Below are 12,588 nucleotides of genomic sequence, written 5' to 3' on the forward strand. Positions count from 1 at the left end.
CCATAGTGGATCTTTTAAGTAGCATTAAAAATAGTAGGGAATAATTATTAAGTAGCTATAAAAGCAAATTCCTAGTACCTTGTTTTGCAAAAGATACAGGTACTAGTTGATTGGTTATTTTTCAAGCTCAGTATGTTTAGCAATTTACCATGAGTTTTTGCAGGTTTGGTGAATTTATTATAGTTCATACTATGGATTTCTGCAAAATCTTTTAGTATTGTGAATCAATGTGTATGAGTCTTTAGAAAAGCCTCTTGTGTATTTATGCTTGCAAGTAGAGTTTTTTCAGGTATGTAAGTCATTAAAAACAATTAGCAGAAACAGACATTGTTTCAAAAATACACTGTGTATGTTTACCAGTAGAACACCCAAACAAATTTGCTAAGATTAAATCCCTGTCACAAAGCAAAGAAACAAATTGCTTAGAAGTTACTCCTGGGATTCACAAAAGCAGTAAGACAGAAATAAGCCCATTTCCTTCTGATTTGATGTATAAACCAAAACAGTTTGTTGTCCACCAGATCTCTTGTAAGCATATGTGTCTGTATGTCTAGTAAGCGTATGTGTCAGTGTCAGACGTGTTCTTCCTTCATCCCATGCACAAGCCTTTCATCTTCTCAGTAGTTTTCCCCTGTGTTTTTATAGTAGTAGTAATAGTAGTAGTAGTATTTTTGATCTGCTGGCTATATTGCTTTTTTCTCCCATCAGTGTTCAACAAGGTTAAGTGCTGGTTCCTGCTCTTGAGTTACAACAACCCCAGGCAGCACTACAGGCTGGGGGCAAAGTGGCTGGAAAGCTGACTGGTGGAAAAGGATCTGGGCGTGCTGGTAGAGAGCAGCTGAACATGAGCCAGCAGTGTGCCCAAGTGTCCAAGAAGGCCAATGGCATTGTATCAGCAATTGTGTAGCCAGCAGGACTAGGGAAGGGATTGTCCATCTGTACTCGGCACTGGTGAGGCCACACCTCAAATCCTGTGCTCAGTTTTGGGTCCTCCAATACAGGACAGGTGTGTCCTGTCCAATACAGGTGCTGGAGTGTGTCCAGAGAAGGACAGTGAAACTGGTGAAGGAATTAGGGAATAAGTCCTATGAGAAATGGCTGCGAGAGCTGGAGTTGTATACCCTGGAGTAAAGGAGGCTCGAGGGAGACTTTATTGTTCTCTACAGCTACCTGAAAGGAAGTTGCAGCAAGATGGTAGTCAGCCTGTTCTCACAGACAACGAGCAACAGAACGAGAGGACGTAGTCTCAAGCTCCACCAGGAGATGCTCGGTTTGGACATCAAGAAGAATTTCTTCAGCAGAAAGGTTGTTAAGCATTGAAACAGACTGCCCAGGGAGGTGATGAAGTCACCATCCCTGGAGGTGATCAAGAAGCGACTGGACGTGGCCCTTAATGCTATATCTAGTTCACAATGTTGCGATCGATCAAGGGTTGGACTCAGTGATCTTTGAGATCTTTTCCAACCTAAATGATTCTGTTATTACACATTGGCTTCCTCTGTGTGTTTTGTTATTTTATTGTTTCCAAGTTCTATTCTGGGTTTCTAATATGTCCTGTATATCATAATACTTTCACTTCCTGCCATCTGTGGACATGCTTTGTCATTGTTAGCTACACTTGTGATCTTTTTATACCTCCTGGTAGTACTACGGAAGAATACATCTGATGTGTAGTTTACCACAAGAGGTGGTGATAGTGTCTAAGAAAGAAAATTTCCTGCATCACGGGAGTTGATTTGAACTTCTTATTGGCTCAAAAAATACATTCCATTCTCTTCCCTGACCATTGGATGCTCCACACCTTGGACAATCCTGTTGTCTTAAAATCAACTTTTAGACTTTTTTTGGTAAAGTCAAGAGGACTTCAGGTATATAGAGGTTATTTGCTTCCCATGTACATTACAGGATGACTTAGCCACTTAACTGCCACTAAACCCCTTCCCTTTAAGATGTTGTTCACAGTGTGAGACTGATGTAAAATAATAACACACTGTGGATTGCCTTAAGCAGTAGCTGTGTGAGATGAGAACATTCAGTATGTGCTGTACAGGGTGTCAAGACCTTAACCCAAATGTGAAGAGGTTACTAATCAACAGTCTGATTGTATCATGGCTTTCCAAAGCCTAAAGAAAGGAGAGACAAGAGTCTTCTGTGTTGACATTAAAAGAGACAGAATTGGGGTTGCAATTGGAATTTGTAAAGATTTGTCACCACTTCTCCCTGAGGTGACACTAAGGGCTTACCCTTCATGAACAAAATGTAGGAAATATTTAGAACTTGAAAGTGTCCCAGAGCCTTGCTTGGCTCAGATTTCAACTTCATTTTTCTCTGGTCCCATGAAATGGAAGTATATGGCTATTGTGAATCTCGAATCAAGGACTTTCTAGTTGCTACATAAGCACTGAGAATATCTGTTTAGCTTCCCTTCCATGGCTGCGTTTTCTAACATTTCAGATAATTTAATATAATTTTCCCGCAAGTTCCTACCCCACTGTGTTAGCTGTTTCAGTAAGTATCTCATAGGCCACTCTGTAATGCACTGCTTTATTACTCATACATGCTATGGCATTCTCGTGGGCTTTTGTTTTTGCATTTGCTATCACCTTTAACAATTCAGTTCCTGCAGTTACACAGCTGTGTGTATACCTTTGAGTTGAGTTAGTTGGACAGGTAGTACAGAAATGCAGATTCCAGTATTTCACCATGTAATAAGAGCTCAGGGGTGTGAATTCGGAGGACATCTTCAGCATATCACTGACTGTTAACAAGGAAAAAGAGATGAAACCTAATGATGTCTGCTCCATAAAGCAGTTTCACCTTATGTGAAACCGTTGCAGGGCTTTGGTCATCTAGTAATTTTTCTATGGCAGTATTCCATTTGAGTTTTAAGTATTTTCATAAGTTCAGCTGAACAATTAATACCTTCATATCTGTCAGCTGAAAGTAACATTTTGCTTCTGCGTTCCACTTCTGACACAGGTGTATTTCAGTGCAGTTACTGCATGTAGCATTTAGGGTACACAAGAGGAAAGATCAGTGCATGAATCTAAGTTCTTAGTAAGGCAGTTTACTCCATTTGCTGGTATTACCTTTAGCAGTCATTCTTTTTTTTATTTCCTAACGCTGTAGGGAATTCTTAAGAGTATAATGGGTCTGTATGAGCCTTTCAGAAGGACTAATACTGTCCTAAATTGGGACCTGCTATGCAACTGACACTGATAGAGCAGATTTTGAACGACTGTCTATGAGCTCTCTGTGTAGCATTCACTAGTTTTTGATGAGAAAACCATATACTCATAATTTATAAGATGCTTGAGCACATCATTATTTAATAAACATTTTAATACTGTTCATTAATTCTTTCTTACGTTCATCACCTGTTAAATTGTACCTGAAGGTCCTAAAGCTATACTTGGTGGCAATGTCTGTTGCAGAGTGGTAGATTTGCTTTATGTGTTTACAGTTTACAGCCTTACTTATGTAAAGTAAGATAGAAACAGCCAATAAAAATGAAAGTCTGAAATTCAAAGATCAAGTACTAGCAGCAGAACCATGCTTATCCTATCTTATGCCTTAGATATAGTCCTTAAACATAAAAGGAAGGTCTGAAGAAAGATGGGACATGAAATCTACTGCATACCAAAGCACTGTTTCCTATAGAAAAACTGCAGATTATGCAGCAGAACTCAGGAAATTCAGAAAGGGAAATGGAGTTATGTAAAGCTGTATAGGGTATGTATTTCTTTCAGGATCCTTTTCTCATGCAGTACCAAACATGTTTTTAATGGCTGTATAATTTTTATACCACATTTCCTAAAAAGAAAAGTTTGCACAGGCATTTTTTTCATTGATGGCTTGCCTTTTTTAGCCTTCGCTGAGGTTGGCTTTTAGCCATGCAGGAAGTTGAGTAAGGCAGCTAAATAGGATCTGGGTAGAATAAGGATAAAGAGAACCCTGTGCAGAAGTCTTCCTACCTCACTGCAAAGATCTTAGGTTTACTGTGTTTACTTTATGGTTCTGGAAACTGGTAATGTGCCTCCAGTTTTCACCAGTGGTGTAGAGACTCATGTAACAGTTCATTTGGATACATGTCTGGAAAAAAGACAAGTGCCAGAAATATTCAAACACACAAAATATCTTTTATTACAGCGAGAATAATAATAATAAACTTAGCAAAGAGAATCAAAAACTAAAAAAGGATACAAAATAATTTCCTTATTGAGTGGCATTAAAACAAATACTACAAACAGGATTTAATACATATTAACTAGTGAAAAGGGGATTAAAGGGATACCAAAAAAGGATCTTAACACAATATTACGGATAACTATTAACACGATATTGGTTAGTAAAAATGGAAATTAAAGGGAAATACTGTGAACAACTTATTTATGTCAGTAATAAAAGGGGAATTAAAGGGACACTAAAAGGATATTAAAAAAAAAATTTGCTTTCTCGGTTGCTTCCTATCAATAAACTGTGCTTACCCACACAGACAGGCCAGGGCTACCAGGATCTGCAGCAGCTGGTTGGTACCCGTGCTTAGCAGGCGTCCCCGTGGAGCAACACAGTCTCGGTGGCAGGATGAGTATCGCTCAACTCAGCAGTCCCGACACCCCATTTTTATCAGCTTCACATTACACCACGTAGAGCCAGTACACAGGATAAGGTGATGCCTGAATGGCAGCCAAACACCGCCTAATCATTACCTCATGGCAACAGTCTGCGCATGCCCTACTTGTGGGGCAAAGGGCGAGCGACCCCTGCCCACGTAATCTTCCTCCCATCATCATCTTTCTCACCTGTATGTATGACCTCTACCATTGTGTTTCAAGGGTAGATGTATCTATCTTGCAATGTGTAGCAAAACCAAGGGAGAACTCAGCTCTGATAATAGGAGATATCAAGCTGACTTGCTAAAAAGCACAATAGACCTTACAATTAGCTTGTGCCATGAAGTTACATTGTACCATACTCTAGCTGGTTTCACATCCTAATATGATTTCTTTCTCATGCCTCTATGCTCCATTGATCATCTAATTCAAAAGTACCCCCCTTACAACTCAGAAGCGCAAACCTCTACAAAAATTCTGAGAACGCAGCCGGTACTTGTTTACATTTAGGTTTGTACACTGAAAATTGATTCCTTTTCTTGTGCTCCTGACTGGTAGCAAAGAGGACACTTTTATCAGTTATTCTGGTAGCATTGTGAGGCAGGAAAATTCCTGCTGCAGCAACTGTAGCATTTTGTATATGTGCAGTTGAAAGACAGGCAAGTTGTATGCATTTTTAAAAATGCAGAAAAAGAAATGTTTTTCAAAGCTTGCTTTTCTACACATGGTCAAAACTAGTGCTGTTTTTTTAGGGGTAGTCTCATCAGCCAGTTCAGAGTTTTGCAGAACAAAAATTCCAACCCTCTCCCCACGCCCCCACAAAACCACACCAAACCCCAACAATAGTATGGAGTGTAGCCCCACCTGATTCCAGAATAGCCAGGCTCCAAAGGGCAGAGATGTATCAAATATTATTGAATATCTTGCCTAATTATCCTTAATAATGGGCTTTGGTTAGGTTTTTATTTTCACTTGCACTACTGCTGTATGTGTATGAAACAGGACATTTTGTAGAGGGTAATAACCATGAACTATTCTAATTTTGCAGAAAATACTTCTTTTTTTCTTCTTTTTTTTTTTTTTAATTAGACCTCAGAGCTTTAGGGTTGAAAATATGTAAATGTTTATGGTTACTATCATACCAAAATCTGTCTTACTTGTGGTTGAATGCAGTGAAAGAATTTGCATATGAAATGTTGCTGGTAAGGCTTGCTTTTGTAGCTCTGGTTACAGTGAAATCACCCATCAAACTTTAGGTCAAACAACAGAATTTGTAGAATTTCTTGAGGTTTGTCCTTTCCCTCTTTCTCATACTCTCATTCTTCCCGTGTAGTCTAAGAAGCAGTCACATTGTTGGCTGGCTGGGTGATAACTAATAATCTTTACTGGTTTTATACTGACCTTTTTTTCTGTGACAATAATTGCCTGTATCTCAACATGTTTGGTTTTATTTAGAGATTTCTAATGGAGTGTTTCTGGTGTGGTGCCTGGCAGATCCCTCCTACTCAGCAGTGTGTTTCAGAGACACTCTGCTCCCCAGAGACTTATCCTGTGCTCACAGGGTCTTTCAGGCAGACTTCTTCTAAGCACAGGGTTTGTTAGTATGCTAGTGAATATTAACTCAGCATCTTTCTACATCAGTTTTGCCTGCTGAGTTTAGGAAGACTTATTAGGTGGTAATGGTAAGTAGACTAGTCTCATTTTTAACCTCAGAAAGGGAAACAAGAGTTACAGATGGATGAAGGGTGTAGCTTTTCTACTTTTGTCTGCCCATGCCTTACTACCTGCACCTGATTATTTCAGCTGTACACTAAACATAGTTTAAAGTTACAGAAATTCATCTTATGGAATTATTCCTGAAAAAATGCTACTTTATAACCTGATTACTTGCAAAAATCTGAGTTCAAAGATGCTGGTAAGTAGTACCTCGTGGCTGGAGGAGAGTGTTTTGAAATGCCTGTCCCATGTTGAAGGCACTCCAAGGCCTCAATCTCTGAAAGTAAATTCAAGTTTTGATGATCTGTCTTCATTAGGTGATGTAGGCCTAGGAAATTAATTAAGTCTGAATATTGAGCTACCTGTTCGTGATGATGGGGGTCATATTTAACTTCTTAAAGAGCTTTATTGGTTAAAACAACTCTAGTCTGTTTATTAAGATTAGGAGTCTCACTTCCTTGCTTGATTTCTATATGGGAAAGACATGTAGAAACGTACAGAGCCAGTCAATCTACTCCCATGATTCTGCTCCTGCTGTTTATTTTGAAATGTGGAGAAACAGTACCTTTGAAACGTGCTCTCTTTCAAGGGCATCATTAGCACCTCCATAGACTAGCAGCTTCCCTGAAACTGGCTGCAAGCTTGGATCTTGTCATAGGTGATGCAAAGTGCATTAAAAATAATAAAAAATTAATTCTTTCTTAGTGCTAACTGGGAAACAAAAGGCTTCCTCTGCTTCTGGTCAGTGTGCAGATCACAAGCATGCTGCTAGACGCTGGCGGTTTCTCCTGACGTCAAAGGAGGGCCACAGCCAGTGGCTCATTATATACTCATCACCTTGGTAATGCACCTTCTGCCTGTCACTATAGCAACCCCCTGGAAAATTACCTCAGCAGCCACTAAAATTCATTTTTACAAAAACTAATTTCAGATATAATTAACTTTTGAAACTTAGTCTGTATTATAAATTTACTCAGAACCACATATTTTCCTATTTTCTTTCCTTTGTATAATGCTTAGCTGAGTAGGTACTGTTTGGGTGAGAGGCAATATAGCTACAGTGTGATTCATCAAAGGAAGATTTCTTAGCAGCTGGTAAAAATAAGCTCAGAGTACCATGTAGCTGAGAACTAAATGTCTTGCATAGTTGCTACTATCAGTTCAACTGAATTCCCCATGGTAACGCTGGTGGTTACCGACTAACCCTCAGGATGGCTGACAACGTATTTGCAATACACATATTGTTATTATGGCTTTAAATTTTGAAGCTAATAAACTGAGATAATCTGGTTTGGGGCAATTGTTGGCAACTCTCTCTTTGTGGAAGTTTGTGGATATGTCAAGTCTTGTGGTTTATTTGCAAGAGCGTGTAGCAATTTCTAGTATGCACTGAAGTTGCATGGCAAAGGCTGATTGCAGTATTTGTTCATTCATTTTGAGTTAGGCACTTACCCTAAAATAAGCTGCACATATCTCTTGGTGTGCTTAATTTTTTTTGTGTGTGCGTAGGATTTGTTTGCCCAGGTGAGCAGTATAGTTGTCAGTACTTCAGGGGCTGCATTAGGTAAGTGCTTTAAAGCCACAGTGAATCAGCTTATTAATAAGCAGATATACAAAAGAGTCAGTCAGAATCTTCATTTTCTTTAACTGCTCACTCATCTGCATTCAGAAACCTGACACATTTCACATAGCCTTGGCTTCATAAGTATTCTTCTGGTTCCTTGTAAGACAATGGAGGAAGTAACTCCACCTTGCTTTCCTGCTGGAGTTTATGGACATCCCACATCCCAGGCCATATCCATCAAATAAACTACATTAATTTGAACAATTTCAGTATTCCAAATAATTTTGAGATAAATGTGTTATCAAGCTGTTGTACAAGTGAAAGAACTGGCAGCTGGGGATGGGCAGAGGTGCAGCTAGGGTGGGGCTGGAGCCAGCACAGTTGAAGGAAGAAAAGAGTTGGCATCAGCTAGCACTTTTGATATTTTAAGTTGCTGCTTGATAAAGTAATATAAAAATAAATAGTTAGTTTAATAAGTTGTAGGGTACTTAAAGGCTATGCATACAGTGCTGCATTCCCCTGGTGATCAGAGAATTTCTTTAAGCCCCAGCTTTCATGTGGGGGGGAGAAGTTAGATATCCAACTCTTCTGGCATGAGGAAGGTTTAAAAATGCAGGTCTTTCTTGTGACAGCAACTTTTAAACCATGATAAGCCAAATAATAAGTTTTCAGTGCTACAGGAACAGTTAGAATATGTGAAAAATGTGTGTGGTGGTAATATGTCTTTAAATATTAATAGTATTCCAGTTGTCTTTTCTTTTCATGTAGTCACCTGTAATCACTTAGATATTCCCTCTCAGCATTTTGAAATAGTGAGTCAGCCCAACAAACCAGTTGTTCAGAATAATCAGACTGTCACCCCACCCCTTTTAATGCAATGCAAAAATCTATTTTTGTGCTTTGTGAAGAGAAAATGTCTTGGGTTTTGGCTGTGTAGTAGTATGGATTTAGAAGTATAGCATTTTGCAGTTAATACAAAAGTTGTGATAATGTGTTGAACTTAGATGCGTTGAGTTGCTCCCACTGATGTTTTAGGAAGATTGCACCTGGCTGAATAGAGAAATTAACTTCTGCAATATATCAAAAATCTTCATAACATAAAACAGTGGGTAAAATGGAAAGACCCTGATGTCAATCCCTATGATAGATATTCCTACCCAAAGATAATAGATTTTTTAGAATTAGTTACTTTATTTTAGAAATTACATAGTTTTTAAGAGGGACTTGACGTTCTTAGTGGTTTTAGAATGTCTTGAAGGGAGCTCTGTGTTGCTGCTGCAGGCAAAGCTTTCAGTCTGATTTTCAGAAACATGTTTAATCCTCTTGAAGTTGATAACAGAACGTGAAGTTATATATCCTCATAGGGTGACAGGAAGTGTAATTGTCTGCAGAACTGTCAGTAGCAGAAAATACGTACTCCTTTGCTTCAGAACAACAATGCACAACTTCATTACTGAATTCCAGCACAAGTCATTTTTCAGCAGAAGTATCTCTGTTAAAATAAACTTAAAAAAAACCCCCAAAAAACAGAAAAGCCACACAACAAAACTTAAAATAATTTTTTCTACTTAAAAAGAATTTCATTGACTATTTGCTGTATGTTCACAGCATTAAAATAGCAATAATAAAAGATTTAGAAGTAATATGTGAAGTAATTTAGAAATAATTTGTGTAATTCAGAAGTAATTTGGGATATTTTCATTTAAATAAATTGATACAATAATATGTTTATTAACAAATTTTATGTTGTTTATTAAGTTTTAAGTTAGAAGGAAAAGTGGCAGGGGCTAAATATCATTATTAGAAAACAAAAACATGCAGGATGATTTTCAAATTGCTTTTGTTGGTCTGTAGATTCTAATTGCCACAAAGATTTTATTTTTATAGGATTTAGTGCATGCTTCTAATTTTTTTTTCTATGAGATACTCTTACTCGTTTTGACACTGCTTCCTTGAATCTGGGTTTGAATGTATAATTCAGGACAGTTCTTAGAGAGCCCAACATCCTTTGATTTGTTAAGTGAAGAAATTCAGGAAAAAAAAGTAGGATTCCATAAGGATGCATAAGGACTCCTCTGTGGACTGTGTAGGCTGTGTAAGGTGCTTTAACTGAAATCAATGAAAAGGTTGTCACCTGAGTTTATTTGTTGAGTGAGCAAAACTAGAGCATAATTGAATGGGGATGAGGAAAAGGTAAGTATTTTTAAGGATAAAGTAATGCTTTTGAAACTTAATGATGTCAGTGATTTGTGTTAAAACAAAACAAAACAAAACACCTCATTTGCTTGTTTAATGGTTTCTAGAAACACAGATGATATTTAACAATTTAGTAATATCCCTTTGCTTTATCACCTTTCTAAAACCACCCAGATGTGCATTACCAGATACCTTTGTAACACGTCCACTATGCAGAGGTGTAGTAACCAGGCTCAACTTGGAGACCACAGCTGAAGCTTGCCAAAGGAATGCAACGAGACAGTTGTGAAAATAGGCCACCACCTGCCAGTTTATTCAGTTAAAATTCTCCTGCTTTTGTGAATACCACTGTAGCAATGCTTCTTTATGTCCTTCCAAAATTTAGTCACTAAACAAAACTAATTCTTTTGGGGATGGGAGGGAATAAGAAGCTAGTTCAGGGTCTCCATCACTTTCTTACTGTGGTGGTTGTGGATCTCATTCGCTTACACTTTTTTTTTTCTTTTCCACCAACAAACTGATGATGGGCTTGTTCATGCTGCTTTTTGTGTAAAAAAAGCTGAGGGCAGATCATGGGCTCAGACTCTCAAACTTTTTTCTTATTGCCAGAAACTAGTCAGTTCTCAGAAAATATTTTCAGAATCGTAGCTTCTGATTTACCAAGGTACAGTGTTTAATACATCTTTCTCACATTCAGTGCTTACTATCGGATTGATATTTCATGAATAAAATCATAGTGAGAGAAATTTGATAATAAAATTTGGTAACTGAGCCAGTAACAATTTGGCTCCTTTTCAGAGCTAACAAAGTAATTCATCTGTATTTTTACTGTAAGGTAGAAATCAAACTGTTTTATTTTTGTCATTGTTCAGGATAACGTCCTCTCACTATTTCATTAAGAGGTAGTTCATAACATCAGGAATAAGACTGATTATTTCTTTTCTAGGTTTATTTAAAAAAAGCACCTTCACAAATTACTATGAGAAGAAGAACGTATTCAGAGCTTGGTGACACTTCATAATCATTTAATAAATTACAAGACCATTGCTGTCATCCCCTAGAATGAATGAGGGTATTCCTAGATTAATATATCTTCTCAACAACTAACTCTAGGTCATTCTTCTGATGTGAACTAGCCAAATGCCAAAGAACTTAATTTCCTGTGGTAGTCTTTATTTCAGATGTCTGCCATGGGGAGAGCATAAGGTGCCTGGTGCACTGACTTCATGAGATGTCCAGCTCCTGGACCCAAAAAGGCTATCACACACACATTGTTACACTCCTTTTTTGCAGGATGTCTTTAATGACAGTTAATTAAAACTTCAGTACACTGGTGCTTTATGGTTGAAACTCAGCATTAACAAATAAGCATAAGAGTTTTGTGTTGTAGTTACTGAACCTTTACAATTAATTTTATAGCAATTTTGGGTTATTTGCTGGCCAGCTGTAGTATATTTCATGTACTGCAGGCCCATTAACTTAATCAGAAGTTTCAGTGTGAATGCAGGACTTCGGGTGCAGAGATCCCGCTAAATGCTGGTGCTACCTTCCGATAACAGGATCTGGAGAATTTTTTAATTTGACAGTGGGTGGGTTTTTCCTTTTTTAATTTAGTCTCAGAACAGTGCCACTTATCCTCCTGTTATTTTATAACTGGTAATGATCTAGTCTGTAGCAGCTCATTGTTCTTTGGAAGGTTCATGTTTGTTTATCTAGGTGTATGTGTAGACACTGTAGCATGAATATCAAGAAATGTATGTTACATATTCTAGTAAGACCATGCAATTTTATATTTCTCACATGTTGTATAATACTATGTCTCTAAATTTCCTAGAATTATGTGATTGAAAACTTTGGTGAATTTACATGTGAAAGCCAAGAAAAGTTGCATAAAAAAAAACCATAATAGTTATACTACCCTGCTGTTGAAGCTATGTAAGTGGGGATGGAGTACATTTTTTATGGTTTGTCCCCTCTTTTCTGCCGATAATGTTCTTTTTTTTCTGTTGTACTTCTTTCTACTCCACAGCCCATTTCCGTTCCCAAATTTTCCTTTCTCTTTTCCTCAGTGGGATGATGGTGTCACTGTCTAGCATTCCTGTTGTTTCTCCCTGTCTATAGCTATCTTAATGACTTGGACCGCATAGCAGATTCCACCTATCTGCCGACTCAACAGGATGTGCTCAGAGTTCGAGTCCCAACAACAGGGATCATTGAATATCCATTCGACTTACAAAGCGTCATTTTCAGGTAGAAAAAAAAGTTTTAACACGTACTTGCTTTGTTTCTTTTGTTTCCTTTTATGTTAGTAATGGCGAGTGTAGGATATTGGTTAAAAGTTAAAAGCAATAATTCTGTATTTTTAAAATTTGAATTACATCAATTTATTTTCATGTAATTGTCTACATTTAATAAGGAACTGACATTAAACACGTCAGAAGGATCAAAGACAATTAGGTCTATCTGTAATTCATCTTTTCAATAATATACATCAAAGTA

At 37.7% G+C, this 12,588-nt stretch overlaps 1 protein-coding gene across 1 annotated transcript in view; it reads left to right on the forward strand.

Annotated features, from left to right (window-relative positions):
* GNAQ (G protein subunit alpha q) overlaps positions 1 to 12,588 on the forward strand; it is a 136,979-nt gene that overhangs the window by 90,772 nt on the left and 33,619 nt on the right. The window contains exon 4 of the mRNA XM_027713756.2: positions 12,211 to 12,339. Coding sequence (XP_027569557.1) covers positions 12,211 to 12,339 — 129 coding nt within the window. The remainder of the gene's footprint in view (positions 1 to 12,210; positions 12,340 to 12,588) is intronic.

The sequence above is a fragment of the Pipra filicauda genome, unplaced genomic scaffold (genome assembly GCF_003945595.2).
Source record: "Pipra filicauda isolate LSUMZ 115617 unplaced genomic scaffold, ASM394559v2 scaffold153_size1761393_pilon, whole genome shotgun sequence".
Lineage (NCBI taxonomy): Eukaryota > Metazoa > Chordata > Aves > Passeriformes > Pipridae > Pipra > Pipra filicauda.